The sequence below is a fragment of the Theropithecus gelada genome, chromosome 8 (assembly GCF_003255815.1).
Source record: "Theropithecus gelada isolate Dixy chromosome 8, Tgel_1.0, whole genome shotgun sequence".
In the NCBI taxonomy this organism is placed as follows: domain Eukaryota; kingdom Metazoa; phylum Chordata; class Mammalia; order Primates; family Cercopithecidae; genus Theropithecus; species Theropithecus gelada.
In genome coordinates this window covers 142,565,411-142,582,843 of record NC_037676.1, presented here as the reverse complement: position 1 = coordinate 142,582,843, position 17,433 = coordinate 142,565,411, and the positions used below count along the sequence as shown (strand labels likewise).

General features: G+C 46.2%; 1 protein-coding gene across 1 annotated transcript in view; it reads left to right on the top strand.

Annotated features, from left to right (window-relative positions):
• The window catches only part of TRAPPC9 (trafficking protein particle complex 9), a 714,313-nt gene that overhangs the window by 84,297 nt on the left and 612,583 nt on the right, over positions 1–17,433 (top strand). Inside the window, exon 9 of the mRNA XM_025393926.1 lies at positions 9,441–9,584. Within this exon, the coding sequence (XP_025249711.1) occupies positions 9,441–9,584 (144 nt within the window). The remainder of the gene's footprint in view (positions 1–9,440; positions 9,585–17,433) is intronic.

Here is a 17,433-nt window from a genome sequence, read left to right as displayed (position 1 = left end):
CTTTTGGATAATTCTGATAGGGCTCTCCCCAACATTGAATTTCTCCTTACTTTCACCTACTAGAATATCTGAAGACATATCTATTGGACTTTTTTGTACATTGATTCAACAGGTAATTCATTATACTCCTGTCCCCATGCCATGTGGTGTGTTGGGTAAGTGATGCAATGGCAAAGGAGACAGTTTCTGCCCTCTACAGTGGAAATAAACAGGTGCCTCTCACATGTGACAGCTTCCCGGTGTTTGCATAGAGCTCTTAGGTTCTTCCAGAACCTGCTTCTAACTTACGTGTCTATGGTTGCTGTGACAGTCACTTCTAAGTCACACTCCCCAGACTTCTTACTGTTCAACCATCTTCCCAAGGCAACACTTATATTTGATAGAACCTGAAATCCGATTCTCAGGATGCATTCTGATTAGCTTCGAGCAGGGGTCAGCAAACGTTCTCTGTAAAGGGCCAGCTAGTAAATATTTCAGGCTTTATGGGCCACACGGTGTCTGCGGAAATGACTCGACCCTGCTGTTGTGGTGTGAAAGCAGCCATGGACAGTACGTAAACCACGAAACTGTGTTTACATTAGTACATGGTGGCCAGATTTGGCATGGCAGCTATACTTTGCGAAATCTGTGGCTGAGAACACTGTGGTATCGGAAATCATTTATTTATTTTTATTTTTTAGAGATGAGGTCTCGCTATGCTGCGCAGGCTGGCCTCAAACTCTTGGGCTGAAGTGATCCTCCTGCCTCATTTAAAAGGAGGGCACTGGGTTTGGAAGAGAAAACGCAGATTGAGTGAGTAATATAGCAGGAGGAGAGTCAGGCGGGCAGTGAAGGGGAGTGAAGGGAGGCTGGGGATGGAGTGTACGCAGCGCTTTAGCCTCTTATTTCTCTTCAGGGAAGAGAACTAGACCTGAGGGGAGCTTCTGCAGTCTGGGGAGGGCACTTCTACTCTTGACTGCTGTGGTCTGGCCTGAAGCTACGCCGGGAAGAGCTGAGGCCCTGCGTGCAAGCAGATATGTTCATGGTTGAAAATCCCCCAAGTCCCATCCAGTTCCCCATATGAATCCCCAATTTTTGTGGGTTTTTGTCTCTAGAGCCGAAGAGATCCTGCCTCTCTGGAGCCACAGGGGCAGGCGGAGTGCTCATGACCGCTCTGGGCAAGTGATAAAAGCCTGTGGCGCTGTGCACTCGGGTGAAATGGCTGAGATCTGCCAGGGAGTTTGTGTGTTCACCCTCAACATGTCAGTGATGTCCAGCATAAAGCAAGAACCAAGACGTCCCTGCAGAAGAGAAGGCCTGCTGGAGAGGGTCCTGAACTCTGCTCTTGACCTCTTGCACTCAGGATCATCACCAATAGCTAAGACAAAAGCAAGGGATAAAATCCAAGTTCAAAATGAACTCCACTAACAGTATGAATCCAATCATCAGCACATCCAGCACGGACAGATGTCGAGCCCCATGTTTAAAGAAGCCCTAAAAACCATGACGGGGTGCAGAATAGAGGAGACCTGGAGAGGTCATACACAAAGATGGATAAGGTGTACTCTGAGATGAGGTTTATAACAGTTTTTCTTTACCTGCCCTCCCTTTCTCTAATTTCCTTTTCCTCTGTGTTCCCTGGAGGGGTGGGATGGAACCTGTCTCCCCAGCCCTTGTTTCATGATTGGCACCTTTAGATGGACCATGAGGATGTGTGAATTGAGGCTGATGACCCACTTACCTCCTGCCCCTGCAGACGCACAGACTTCCCCACTGTCAACACCCCATACCAGGGTGGTACATTTGTTGCAATTGATGAACCTATGTTGACACATCATTGTCACCCAAAGTTCATAGTTTACGTTAGGGTTCACTCTTGGTGGTGTACATTCTGTGGGTTTTGACAAATGTGTAGTGACGAATACCCACCATTATGATATCATACAGAGAAGTTTCCCTGCCCTGAAAATCCTTCGTGCTCTGTCTTCTCATCCATCCCTCCCTGTTACCTTCTGGCAACCACTGACCCTTTTACTGTCTCCATGGTTTTGCCTTTCCCAGAATGTCATATAGTTGGAATCATACAATATGTAGCCTTTTCAAATTGGCTTCTTTCTCTTAGTAATATACATTTAAGTTTCCTTCATGTCTTTTCTCAGCGTGATAGCTCATTTCTTTCTAGTGCTGAATAATATTCTACTATCAGAATATGTCACAGTTATTTATACATTCATCTAATGAATCTTGGTTGACAACTTGGTTGCTTGCAAGTTTTGGCAATTGTAAAGCAGCCATAAACATTCGTGTGCAAGTTTTTGTGTGGACATAAGTTTTCAGCTCATTTGGGTAAATATCAAGGAGCATGGTTCCTGGATGATATGGTAAAAATATGTTTACTTTTGTAAGAACCCGCCAAACTGTCTTCCACAGTGGCTGAACCATTTTGCATCCCCTTCAGCAATGAATGAGAGTTCCTGTTGCTCCACATCCTTGCCAGCATTTGGGGTTGTCAGTGTTAGATTTTCGCCATTCTTATAGGTGTGTAGTGGTATCTTGGTGCTTTACTTTGCAATTTCCTGATGACATGTGATATTCAGCATTTTTCTTATGCTTATTTGCCATCTGGATACCTTCTTTGGTGAGATGTCTGTTCAAATCTTTTGCCTCCTTTTTAATTGGGTTGTTTGTTTCCTTGCTGTTGACTTTAAGAGTTTTTTGTATGATTTGGATGACAGTCCTTTATCAGTTGTGTCTTTTGCAAATATTTTTTCCCAGTCTGTGTCTTGTTTTCTCATTCTCTTGGTATGTCTTTTGCAGAGCAGAAGTTTTAAATTTTATGCAGTCTGGCTTATCAATTCTTTCTTTGATGGGTTATACCTTGGGTGTTATATCCAAAGAGTCATTAGTATACCTAAGGTCACCAAGATTTTCTCTCGTGTTAACTTCCGGGAAGTTTGTATTTTCTCATTCTGCATTTGGGTTTATGATCCGCTTTGAGTTAATTTTTGTGAAGAGTGTAAGGTCTGTGTCTAGAGTTTTTTTTTTTGCTTGTGGATGTCCAGTTATTTCAGCACCATTTATTGAAAAGACTGTCTTTGCTCCATTGATTGTCTTTGCTGCTTTGGAAAAAGACCAGTTGACTATACTTGAGGTTCTATTTCTGGGCTATCTCTTCTGCTCCATTGACCTATTTGTCTGTTCTTTCACCAGTACCACACTATCTTGAGTACTATGGCTTTATAGTAAGCCTCGAAATTAGGGATATTTTTATTTATTAAAAAAATTTTATAATAGAATGATTTATATTTCTTTAAATCATTCTATTATAAAGACACATGCACGCATACATTCATTGCAGGACTATTTACAATAGCAAAGACATGGTATCAACCTAAATGCCCATCAGTGATAGCCTGGGTAAAGAAAATGTGCTAATGTACACCATGGAATACTATGCAGCCATAAAAAGAATGAGGTCATGTTCTTTGCAGGGACATGGATGGAACTGGAGGCCATTATTCATACCAAACTAATGCAGGAACAGAAAACCGAATACCACATGTTCTCACTTATAAGTGGGAGCTAAATGATGAGAACACATGGACACGTAGAGGGCAATAGCATACACTGGTGCCTTTTGGAGGGTGGAGGGTAGAAGGAGGGAAAGGATCAGGACAAATAACTAATGGATACTAGGCTTAATACCTGGGTCACAAACTAATCTGTACAATAAACCCCTAGGACACAAGTTTACCAGTGTAACAAACCTTCACTTGTACCCCTGAACTTAAAAGTTGAAATAAACTGTCCTTACTAGATGTTACATAAAATTGATTGTTCGGAAAAGGTGATTGTTCACATTTTCTTCGCTGTTTCTTGGTATTTTAGGTGACATACCTGGAGCAGCTGCTGTGCTGGGCAGGGTCGCCGTGCAGTTGTGGCCTGTGTGGGGTGCTGGGCCGTGCTTGCCAGCCATCTGCGGCTCACAGCTGGGGGTGCACGCAGACGAAGGGGTGCTGTTGCCTCCCACAGGGACTTTCTGGGCATGCCTTGCTAAGCCTGGTGCCTGCAGGCTGCGTTTGCCTATGGGGCGTCTCTTTCTAATCCACGCCAAGGCTAGCCGTGGCCTCGTGGTAAACGGTTTCACATGCGTAACCTCGTTTCTTACAGCCTGGTGAGTGGAGACCGCACGTTCCACGTGCCATGTGAGGGCCCAGGGCAGGCAGGGTGCAGTGTTACTCCTGAGGTCGCACAGCTGGTGAGAGCGCAGGATGCCATTACTGACCAGCTGTGGGACGCTGGCCGTGTCCCTGAGTCCTGTGTGCCCACTTTCTCATCCGTAAGCGAGGCACTGGTTTACACTAGTTTACCGGTGGAGGTTGTAAGGATTGAATTGGTCAGTCCTTGGGAGGTGCTTCGCACGGTGCTCAGCAAATGTTAGTGGCTGTTAGTTGAATGAGATCTTTGGTCAGGTCTAGTGTGCTTCCCGTGGCATCCCCTGAGGCCAGCGTGAACGGGGTTTGCAAGGCCCGTCCCTCCCCGGCTCCCCCAGAAGAAGTGTGTGTTGCTAGGGCAGGCCCTCCCTGGCCTTTGGTTGTGGATGAGGGCCAGGGAGGGGCCTGCCCTAGCAACACAGTTAATTTTGGACAAAATAACTGGACAAGCCCTAAAACTTGTAGGATTTACATTTTAAAAGGCTAAGAGTGGCCAGGTGTGGTGGCTCATGCCTGTAATCCCAGCACTTTGGGAGGTTGAGATGGGTGGATCACTTGAGGTCAGGAGTTCGAGACTAGCCTGGCCAACACAATGAAACCCTGTCTGTACTAAAAAAATACAAATTAGCCAGGTGTAGTGGCTCATGCCTGTAATCCTGGCTACTCAGGAGGCTGAGGCAGGAGAATCGCTTGAACCTGGGAGGTGGAGGGGTTGCAGTGAGCCGAGAATGTACCACTGCACTTGAGCCGGGGTGACAGAGCGAGACTCCATCTCAAAAAAAAAAAAAAAAAAAAAAAAAAAAAATGCTAAGAGTTACTGGTGGAGGAGGAGAGATTAGATCCCAGAGTCTCAGCAGGGGAGAGTTGGGTGTCTAAGCTCATTTAGGCTGGATTCTGGAGAAATTTGATTGGGAAGGAGTAGTGTTTAGGAAGAAGAAAGAGTTTTTAAAGCAATCACACTACTGCTTTGTAGAGTGATGAGAAAGTGTGTTTTAATAGATTTCGATGTGCACTTGTGAATGGAATCCCCATTTGCTGTGCTTTTGAGAGACTTCAGGCAAGATTTAAATTGCTTTTCAGTTCCTTTTTTTTTTTTTTTTTTGCATCCTTTGAATATAACTCCAGGCTGGCTTCAGGGTAAAAGCAAGCCTCCTGAGCTCTATGCAAGTCGTCTTAGGAGTCGCCTTCATTCTCCTTTTTTCTTGTCCTGGGGCCAGTTATCTATAACATTTCAGACTGCATCAGTCTGAGCTCTTCTGATGCCTCTTGCCTCCTTCGGGATGCTCTTCCCTATTCTTCCTGCCTCACTCCCAGTCATCCTCAGGTCACAGCTGGATGCCATTTTTTCAGAGAGGTCCTCAGTGGTCCTTTCAGTCTTAAGTGGAACTGTTTTATTTTTCTCTTTCATCGAACGCTGTTATTTTTCTCTTTTCATTGAATTCTCTTGTTCTTCGTTATAACACTTCTCATGATTTGTAAGTACATCTGAAAAATGTCTGGGGCTGGGAGCAGTGGCTGATGCCTGTAATCCCAGCACTTTGGGAGGCTGAGGCAGGCGGGTCACCTGAGGTCAGGAGTTCAAGACAAGTCTGGCCAACATGGTGAAACCCCGTCTCTACTAGCTGGGCATGGTGGTACACACCTGTAATCCCAGCTACTCGGGAGGCTGAGGCAGGAGAATTACTTGAACCCGGGAGGCAGAAGTTGTGGTGAACCACAGAAGAGTGGCATTGCGCTCCAGCCTGGGCAACGAGAGTGAAGCTCCATCTCAAAAAAAAAACAAACATCTGTGTCAGGAGGAGACATTTGCCATTAGTTTGTGAAAGAGGCTAGAGAAAGAAGGTGACTGGCTGAGATTAAATAATGTAAAAATGATAAATGTCAGCTGACTATGTGTTTAACAAAACACAAAAGTCACTTTAAACCCCATCTCCACTGTGGCTCTGGACTGCTTTAAATAGCTCCCAGAGAATTTAATGGAAATCTACTAACACCCTGTATCTGTGAATAAAAGGCAAATTGTCTGTATTCTCAGGTCCTAAAATGTATTCTGTCTTTTTCTTGAAATGAACATTTGCACTAACTGGTTATAGACAGTCGAGGTAGGAACACTGATGCGTGCTGTGTGTATTTGCTGGCTTAAGGGGCCGCTTGGTATCATTTAAATCTTATTTGTGCTGCTGTATATGAAGATTTTTGATCATGCCTTTTGCTCAAACCTTTTCCTGGACAAGGGATTAAATTTTGCCCAGGAACTCTTATGAAAGAAAGAGACTGCTAAGGCAGATGGATTTGCTAAAAGGCAATAGTTCATATATATAATAAACCTCCAAATTGGTGAACTTTTTGATTACAAGAGTATTGAAAATTTTATCACTGGGTCATATGCTGCAAATCTGTTTTCAGAAAAATAATTCACATTTTATAGGGAGAGCACTTTGAGCCACGTAGAAATTATGGCTTGTACACTATTTACTGTTAAGAACATTTATACTCGGTCTTACTCATAATCGCCCGTGGTAGGAACTGGATCATTATCTATTTTTAAAAGAATCAGCAAAGTGATATTTGCCCAATTCCTATGTGAGAAAACCTTCTAGATATGGTAGTGTTGAGATTAGTTAAATTGGGTCTTTCTGAATTCATGGCTAGGTTAGTCATGACATTGATTTCAGCTTCATAATCTTTAAAAAAATCTCTTCTTCATTTTGGCATTTGGTCTTGGCTTCTTTTGACAATATGGAATATTGCAGGGACTCGTCTTTCTCTCCTTTCCTGCAGTTGTATGAGAAGTACTACCATTTTATATTCCAAAAGATGTCACAAAGATCAACTACAGAGATATGAAGTAGTGTTTTTCTTTATTTTTATTTTTTTAAGTGTGTGTAGGGTCAGCTCCAAGGATTTCAATGAGAAGTTATGAAGAAATACTTTAAATATAGGCAAATTAGAGAGGATAGAATAGAATAATGAGTCCATTGCCCAGATTAAATCATTATCAAGATTTGACCACACTGGCTTTATTTTTACTTTATTTATTTTTTGTTGAAGTATTTTATAGCAGATCCCAGAAAGCACATCACGGTTCTCCTTCATAGCTGTATGCATGTCCACAACATGGGAGGGTTTCCTTTCATCAGCTTTGCATCTTGATCTACATGCATGTTAAGTACCAACTGTGTTATCAGGCACCCTGCCAGGCATTAAGGACACTCGAATGGATAAGACCAAACCTGTCTCCCAAGGAAATTAAGGATCGATGAGAGAAACAAAAACATGAGATTACAGATGCCTTATGGTACCTGCCAGATAACTCCTATGAGCTGAACTTTGTGCAAAATACAGTGGAAATATAGAAGAGGGACTGGTCGGCTGTGCAGGGCAGGGTGCTGAGAGAAGAGGTCAGGAAGGGCTGTGAGTGGCGGAACTCTTGGAGCAGCGTCTTCAAATATCAGTGGGCAAACAGAGAAAGGTTAGGATAGAAGGAAGGGCCCCTGCTATTTGCGCTGGGGAGCAAGCATCCCTTCTTATTCTGCTTGCTCACCAGTCAGCATCAGCCAAGCGCCCAATCTCATGCCAGGCCCTGTCCTGGGCATGCAATAGTAAGTAACACACAGTCTTCAGGTACAAGAAGTCATACCTGAATGGGGGGATTTTGACACACAGGCAGGTAATTTTAATAAATAACCTCAACAGGGATCTGAGAAAATGGAGGACTCATTCTTAGTGAAACAGTGGAACAGGATGGATCATTAATCATGTCACAGCTAGAGTCAAAGGTTGGCCTGTGTGTTAACCACATTATATTCATTGAATAATAATATTAATAGCAACTAGCATTTATTGAGAACTTATGATAAATACACTGCTGAAGTGCTTTAAATGGGTTATTGCACTTAAACCTCACAACGTTGACTTGTACTATGACTACTGTCTCCGCTTTACAGTTTGGTGTGGCCCCTTTCTCATCGAGGGTTCACCCCAGAGGTCACCTCCTTGCCCACCTAACCTGGCTGACGCAGCACCACTCAGCCCCATCAGCCCTCACAATTACTGTTTGTGTTTGTCCCAGCATCCACCAGCACGCTGTTTCCCAGGGCTGAGGCCTAACTCTTCCCACAAGAGTGTCAATGCCATGAGAGCAGGCCCTTCATCTCCCTGCTCGTTCTCCTGAACCTGCCCTGCACAGTATTGTGTTCTCAGTAAATACTTGTTAACCAACTGTCGTGAGCTATTATGGACTTTCAGTGCATGGCAGTTTTGTCGGAGTTTGAATGAGCCTTTATGTGTTTTCTCATGGTCTAAGTTTTGGATCAGCTGGAGCAGTGATTAGCCAGTCTGTGTGATTGGTTATTAGAACTATTGGCGGGCTGTGTGTGTTAACACAGGTTGGCTGGGAGCAGTGGCTCATACCTGTAATCCTAGCACTTTGGGAGGCCAAGGTGGGAGGATCGCTCTAGGCCAGGAGTTCAAGACCAGCCTGGGCAACATGGGGAGACCCTGTCTCTACAGGAAAAAAAACCACAAAAAAACATAACATAAAATTAGTTGGGCATTGTGGTGTATACCTGTAGTCCCAGCTCCTCAGGGGGCTGAAATGGGAGGATTGGATTGCTTGAACCCAGGAGGTCCAGACTGTAGTAAGCTATGATTGCACCACCACACTCCAGCCTGGATGACAGAGAAAGACCCCATCTCTTAAAAAAAGAGATACTTTTCGACTGTCTGTGCATCCAAATTTCTCCATCTTTAATTCAAAGATGCTAAACTATTTTGGAGTGAGCAGCTGTAGAATTTAACTTTTTTTCTAATTTAGCTATCTACTTTTCTTCATTTTTCTCATATTTTAGAGAAATATTTTTGATTTAATGTTCTTGGTTGTTGGTAATGAAGGCCCTTCAAATATGAGTATTTTCTTGAAAAAAAGTATGTCTCTAACTCAGATATATGAAAACCAACTTTTGTTCTAAGTTTATTATTTCAAAACAGGTAATTTTTGAAATCAAATCCTGTCTTTGCAGAAGAGAGAAGCTATAATGTAATACCTGTTTTTGCTGTATGAAACCCACGCCAACTTTAAAGTCCTTTTCCAGGGTCATTAAAAACAGAGGAAATATTTTTTGTTGCTCTTTGAGTTTGATGGTTGAGGCATTTGTCTTCAAATTGCCAAGTTTTACAACTTAGATTAACTGTATTTCCTGCACCCTCTCCAAGCACTTTTGTGATGTTTTGTAACTTCCATCACAGGCACGCACAGAGGCTGGGCTGCGGTCCAGATGCGTTTGCTCCATGAACTGGTCTACGCCTCCCGAAGGATGGGGAACCCAGCCCTCTCTGTCAGACACCTGTCCTTCCTGCTACAGACCATGCTGGACTTCTTGTCGGATCAGGGTGAGTGAGCTCAAACCATGATTTTTTTTTTCAAGGGACTGTGAATGAGAGCACTTTAGATGCTGGTTCATGTAAACCCTGGGCTTGGGTTTCAGTGGGTGGAAGACACTAGCCAGCTCCTCGTCGGTGAGAAGGTCCCTGCCCCATGCCTTGGCTCCCTCCTTCCACACTCACTTCTCTGGGACCCCTGTGCCACCTCCTCCCACCTTGACGCCATCCCCTCCTGCTCCTTGGCCGGCCAGCACACTCCACGGCTTTTCTCTCCGCCTCTCGGGCTTCTTCTCAGCCTCCTGTGTTGCCTCCCATTTCCTTAGCCTGCCTTTTATAAAATATAAATGTCAAAGCATAACATTTACATAGAGGAGTACACGACTCGTAGGAATGTGTCTCAGTGATCTCAGTGAATTCTCACCAAGTGGCCACCGCTGTAATCAACACCCGGATCAGAGACGGGCATGAGCAGAACCCAGGGGTCCCTTGTGCCCCTTCGAGTCACTGGGTGACTCCATCTTCCCTTCCAGAACCAAAGATGAGGTTTGCGTGTGTTTGCTCTCATGGGGCCATGCGGTGTCTCTGCCCCTGTTTCAAGGTTGCCTTTCTCCCAGGCTCCTTTCTTGGCCTTCATCTTCTCTTCTTATGCTGCTCCTGGGTGCTATCTGCTTTTTGATAGCAGGAAACATGACCTGTTTCCCTACGCACTTGTGGCTCAGCCGCCCCAAACCTGCCTTCCTGCCTGTACCCCGACCCTGGCCCAGTGTGTGGTGCCGGCTAGGTTCTCAGGGAAGTGCTGTCTGCTGTGGAGACTGATGTGTGCAGAGCGTATTGGGAGGTACTCATGGGATCAGCCCCGTGGAAGGAAAGAGACGGAGGCGAGACTGGACAGTGGGAGAAGCTGGGCTTCAGTGCTATATCGACACAGGCCTCAGCCGCACGGGGAGCTCTGCACTGCCGTGCCCTGCAGACGTGTCCCATGTTGTTCTGAGGGGCCGGGCCTTTCTCCTCTCTCACTGACCAGCAGTTGGATGCAGGCTACCCTGGGTGATGTGGTTCTCTTCAGCAAGGAGACAAGGCTTCTGCTGACCCAGCAGGGCCTGTGCAGCTGGGAAGCTGTTGGAGAGATCTCTGGCGATGGGAGGGCCGGGACTTCCTGTCCCCGTGCCAGGCCCTGGGTGCTCACCACTCCCAGGAAAGGGTAGGGTCTCGAAGGGCTCTCTCCTGTCGAGGACACCTTCTGGGAAGGCAGCACTCTCCCCTGGGGAACGGGCTCTCCTCCCTGCAGGCCGTCTGGTTGGCCCATTACTGCCCCCTGCAGTGCTGCTCCATCACTGCTGCTGTCCAGGCAGGGACTCCACTCCCTCACTCTCATGTCCTGGCACCTCACAAATTTCGTACTTCTCTGTTTTTCACATTTCTGAAAGCAGGACATCTTTCTCTCCAGCCCTCCACCCACTGCTTTCCCCTGGCTATTCGCTGTCTGTCTTTGAGTAGGCTCTGGCTCCAGGGGAATGTGGGGTGTGCATCTCTGAGGGTAGTTGTGAGGTTTAAATGCACTAATTCTGGCCGGGCATGGTGGCTCACTCCTATAATCTGAGCACTTCGGGAGGCCCAGGTGGGCGGATCACCTGAGGTCAGGAGTTCAAGACCAGCCTGGCCAACATGGTGAAACCCTGTGTTTACTAAAAATACAAAAATTAGCCAGGGGTGGTGGCGGGCCCCTGTAATTCCAGCTACTCAGGAGGCTGATGCAGGAGAATCACTTGAACCCAGGAGGCGGAGCTTGCAGTGAGCCAATGTTACGCCATTGTACTCCAGCCTGGGCAACAAGAGTGAAACTCTGTCCCTTCCACCCCCGCCCAAGAAAAAAGAAACCCAGTATACACTAAGCAGCCCTCATAGAGCCCCTCTTCTCGCTGCACCTGTTGAAATGCTAGCATTCTTTAAAGGAAACATTGATTTCTCTGTAGTGATTTCCACGGCCATCTCTATGAGAAAGGAATTCTCCTTTTGTGAACTCCTGTGGTTCTTTGTTGCCAAGGTTCTGAAGGCACACACTGCTTATTGTGGCCGTTTGCATCCTCGTGTGGAGTAGCTGTTGTTTGCTATTGAGGACTTCTGGTGACCCAGGTGAATCTCTGCTCTGACCGGGGCCCCTGCGACAGGCATGCAGCTTCTTTTCTGCGTGTACTGGGTTGCTGTTGCTTTTGGGGCTGCATTTGAACTGCGCTTTTCTTGGTTGTACCTGCAGAGTGAGCAGGTGGCCAGCAGGGCCACCGTGGAAGCTGGCTGCATGGCCCATTTGCACTGTGGCGTTTCGGTGACGGGAGGGAGCAGCAGGCCAAGGCAGAGCTCCCAGAGCCACCTGTGTCTCCTGCTGGGGAGGCTGTGGCTCCGTGGTGGCTTGGGCAGTGGTCTGGTGTTACCTGCTGTAGTGAATTTTTGCTCTCTCCAGCCCCTGGGAGTGCTGCCCACCTCCCCCGCTCTGCTGGGATTTCTCGAGCCTCTCCGCGATCCAGCAACTCTAAGGAGGCAGAGCCTGGACTCTGTTTGTGCAGGGGCTTAGAATCTCGGGTGCCATTCCTGACCCATGGCACATCCATCTGCCCCTGTAGCCAGGACTTTGTTCTCTCCTGGTGGCAGTGTCCCCACACACCTCACCTCAGCAAGCACAGTTCCCACGGCTGGTGAGTTGTGACATGGCCCTGAGCCCTTCGCCTGAGCCGTCAGTGTCACTCCTTTGCCTGCTGCGTCTGCTGCATCTTGAACTTCTTCAGCACACACCTTCCTTCCCACAGTAGGACTGGTGCACCTCCCCTGTCCCCACACCCTGTGCCTTCACCACGTGACTCCTTTTGGGCCTGGCCTCCTCTTGAAAGCCTTCACAAGTCTTTAGCTAGACCAGGAACTCTGGGCCTCTGCTGTCTTCCTTCCTGCACTTACCACAGTTACAATTCGGTCATCAGTTGCGTATTTAGTTGGTCCATGCTTGTCTCCCTCCGTGGGAGAAGACCTCATTCTGCCTGCTCTCTACCTGGAGCTGGACCTGGCAAAGACTAGATGCCAAGCGCATGGCTGCCGAGGTGTGAGTGATGTTGTCACAACCCTTGCCTTCATCATGATTGCTTATGGGAAAGTTGATTCTGACTTGGGTCCTTAGGCATTTTTCAAAAGCACATTCTTGGCCAGACATGGTGGCTCACTCCTGTAATCCCAGCACTTTGGGAGGGTGAGATGAGCGGATCACCTGAGGTCAGGAGTTCGAGACCAACCTGGCCAACATGGTGAAATCCCATCTCTACTAAAAATACAAAAATTAGCCGGGCGAGGTGGCGCATGCCTGTAATCCCAGCTACTTGGGAGGCTGAGGCAGGAGGATCACTTGAACCCGGGAGGTGGAGATCGCAGTGAGCTGAGATCACACCACTGCACCCCAGCCTGGGTGACAGAGTGAGACTCCATCTCAAAATTAAAAAATAAAATAAAATAAAATGCACGTTCTTTTTACAATGAACACGTATGTGTGTGTACACTGTATGTGTATGTATACGTATGCTGTATTGTGTTTTTCTGTTGGAGTTTGTATTTCTCAAGGGCATGGGCCATATCTTCCCCTTTGGGTGCCCTGTGGTTTCCATGGACATGGTGAGATGACTGAGCGTGTATGCAGGACCAATAATTGGAGTGACCCATTCCACTCTTCTGTGTCAGGCTGATGAACCCGACTGTCTCCACTCCAGACATGTGAGGCCTTGTCTTGTTTTGATGACAGCACTGAGAAGCAGACTGTGTTTCCCAGCCCCACGTGCTCGGAGGTTGATGTTTGCACGCGTGTCCATGAGATGGCCGCCGGGAAGAGCAGAGTGGATGAGCACATAGGGCTCTCTGTTAATTGCTCTGTTGCTGTGTTTCTTTTTTTGTTAATAGCAGTCATGCATTGTTGATGAGCATCCTTGTGCCTGGGAGTGGTGGTGGGTGTGTGCCTGCCTATCTCCCCTGCCCTTCCTGTCCAGAACGCAGAGTCAGCATCTTTCTCCGGGTGGCAAAGAAAACCCCTCTACAGGAAAATACAGCGAGGGTTCTCGGTGATGCTTTAACCTCTGCCTTCCCCTCCTTTTTATCTTATCCTGTTTATATTATTAAGCTTTGTTCACTTCTAAGCCTATCATGTGATAGTTGTACCTTTTCCTCATGTGATCTTTCAAAAAGGGTGATCTGTATGCTATATTTTTGAGTAATTAGACATTTTGTAACAGGTCACATTGGAGGCTCTTTTAATATATGTGTGTAAAATAAGTACATGTGAATTCTTATTGAAACAGCATGTTTAACCGTGGCCTGTGGTCTTCACCAGCCCTAAGTGAGGACGGAGGCTTTGAGTTGGATGTGGCTCGTCCATTAGACTCCTTGTCTCCCTCACGTGGTCACGACTGGCCATTGCTTTTATGGCCAGAGCCCTTAGTTAATTCCCCCCCATGCTGTGATCTCTCTTCGGTGTATCTTCTCCACACTAGTATCCTGAAGACAGTTTCTTTTTCTTTCTTTTTCTCTTTTTAAGATCCACCAGAAATACTGGAGGAGAATATATGTTTAAAATCTGAGTTTGAATTAGTCATGGTGGGAAGTTTTCTCCATGGTATTTGTAGAGTGAGTTAGGAGAGATTCGTCATCTCAGTTTGGATGACTGACAGAGCTGCAACCAGACTCAGCTAGATTTCAAATCAGGCGGTTTATGGGAAAAGAGAGGAGGAGCTATGATCATGAGGTACTTCTAAGATCCGTTGTTTTTGGTGGATTGTTAATTCCCGGTGAGAAAACAGAGAATGAAATCAGTATGCTTCCATATGGGCTATGTTTCCATTAGATATAAATTGCGTTTGATTTTTGATGAAAAGTCAGCATAACCCTCTAGAGGTGTCAGGTGCCCCTTGTCCTGGAAAGAGGACGCACACTGTGATTGATGGGGTCCTGGCTGTATGTTTTTAGGTGACAGGGAAATTTGTTTACCCATGAAATGTGGATAGTGTCTTATGGTTATTTAAAGTCATATTAATTAGTGATTTAAAGACACTTAGTTTGAAAGGAGAAGAACTTAGGATGCTTGATACTGTTGAACAAATAACAGTCTCTTGAAAGGCCTTTATATAATGGTATTTGGCTAATTGGAGTCGTCTGAGAAAAGGACAAAAGTCAGGAGGTCTGAAAGGTTCTTTCCACTCACCTCAGCCTCTAATTACTGTAACCGCCGATCAATAATGACATCCTCCCTAGCCTCCATTTTCTCGTTTGGACAGCTGGGCTGTGCGGCGCTATGTGGCAGTTTGTTATTTTTAATGATAGATACTATAATTTATTAGATGGTATTTTTTTTCTGAAGAGCTCATGGTGCTATTCACAGATAACTAACATGTCTACATTTTGCCGAGTTGAAATAAAGTATGGAATAGAAGAGCAGCCAGGCACGGAAAACACATGACCCCAGGGCTGAGGAGGGTCTTTCTAGCCTTCTTGTAATTTGTGAAACTAGACTGGTGACATGCATTGAAGACAGCATCATCTGGGGACTTCTGCTCCATGTGTACTCTCCAGTATGTGCTAAAGATTGAACCTACAAGATACATTATGAGGGCAAGTATTTACACAGAAAGGCTCTGAGTTCCCCAAGACTTTGGTCATTTTTTACAAGATGAAGTATTACCTTGATGATTTGTGGAATCTTCTTAGGAACCGTGACTGTGTTGCTTTTCTGATCGTGGTACAGGGCATCTTTGTTGAGGCTTCCCGTGTGTGTGGGCACAGAGCTTCCATGGCATTCCAGCAGTAGATTAATGGAGCTGTCATCCTCTGAAGCCTCATGGGTTGTGCGTGCAAACCTGGTCCTGTGAACTGCACAGGAGTCTCTTAAAAGGGCAGAGGGATTCCTTCCTTTGTGAAAGGTTTAGAATGGCACATATTTGTAATTTCCAGCCTCATTTTTTGCCACTCTCACATTCACCCTGTATTTGGCCGTACTAAATTGCTGACAGTTCTCCAAATACAACAGCATTGCTATTCTGCTGCCTTTGTATATGCTGTTTCCATTACTGTTACATTGTCCAGGAATTCATCCCGGCCATGACTGCAGTGCCCCCTCTGGCAGCTTCCCATGCCCTGAACCTGCCTCTGTCGGAGCCTCCAGCATGCTGGGCTGTGGAGTTGCTGGTCTGTTTCCCCACCCAGGAAGCCTCTAAGCTCCTCAAAGACACGAACTGTCATGTGTATCTGGAGCAGCACCTGGGAGCTTACAGGTCCTTAAATGCCGGCTGAATGAATGATGTCTTCTGTCTCTTTCAACCCACCTTCTGCTATGCTACCAAATGGATATTTCTTCTAATTGGCGATTTTAAAGATCCTGCTGTGGCCTTTGATCAGGCTTTTGAGCGGTGTTTGGCAAACGGTGGCCTACGGACCACGTCTGGCCCGCTGCCTGATGTTCATCCTTGCATTGGCTGTTTCAGGATGAGTTTATAGTTACTGACACCAATTCCTGTGGAAAATGGAAAAGACTCGTGGCTTTCACATCAAATAGCTAAAAAAGGGAACAAGGGGAAAAATTAGCTAGGTAAACTGTTTCAGAGACTGAGATCAAAAGCCCCAGGTAAGCGAGTAAGGTTCAGCCATATGTTGGCTCTGCTACTGTGAGTGAAGTGTGGCTTAAAAATGCACCCTGTATCAATGCCTACGAAAAGAAGGGGAAAAAAAGAAAAAATGCATACTATAAATATGTCATATTAATGCTACTGTGAAAAGACTGAGGAGTGACAAAAGGGGGGTCCCATGAGATGGGAGGGGTCCAGTGAATTTCTGCTGCTGGAATGACTTGACCAGGTTAGGATGGCAGGGAGTGTGATGTTCTCATGCTAGAGTACAGATGGTTTGCATTGCACATGCTTTCCTGGGCTTGGTCTTGTTGGGATCTGAAGGCTGTTGGTTTGCCTGTTCTACTGTAGTCCAGTGTCTTTCTGGAGGCTTCTGGGTAGATGGTGTTTTCTTGAAAACCCTCTCTGTATCTTGGTTTTTGCATCTACCTGCGGGATTGTTTTAAGGATTGGAGGTGACACACTTGAAGTACCTAACAATGTCTGCTGCCAAGAAGTGCTTAGTAAATATCATAAGATGGCACTGTTTTCTTTCTGGGGGACCTGGACACCAGCTCCTTGGTCAGACGTTAGTGGTTCTTTTGCTCAAGGTTACCTTAAGAAGACTTGGAGAGGGAAATAGGGAACAGCAGAATCACCCCAAAGGGCTGTCGTATGTGGATGCGATTCTTTTCCAAGATGTGCTGCTGTTATCATTTGTATTATAATATCATCATTAACCATAGCACTGCTCTGACTGGCCTGGGGAAGGGGTGAGTGGGAGGTGGAAACAGAGGAGGAGGAGCAAGGGGAAGGAAAGGATGGTGCTGCTGAGAGGTGTTCTTCCAGGCAGGGAATGGCGGCCCGTGTAACCGGGGCTTCAGTGCGTGCTCTTTCCACTGCGTTTAATGCTCAGCCCAGTCCTAAGGTGTTGGGAAGGTGGCCTTTCCACCTCGCCATTGAAAGCGTAGGTCAAGATTAGGCTGCCAGTTCCTTGTTCAGCGGAAGCAGTATAGAATCCCAGGTCTCATAGTATCCAACACGAATCTGACTTACTGTTAGACCTTGAGGCTGTTTAAGCATCTTAAACTTCCGAAACAACTGTCGCTATAAAGTGCCTCTCTCCCCATAGCTGCTGTCATGCTTTGCCTACAAGAAACGAAAGCCTTACTAAAATAAACGCAGTTTTTGAGAGCTAACTCATATGCCATACAATTTATCCATCTAAGGTATGTGAG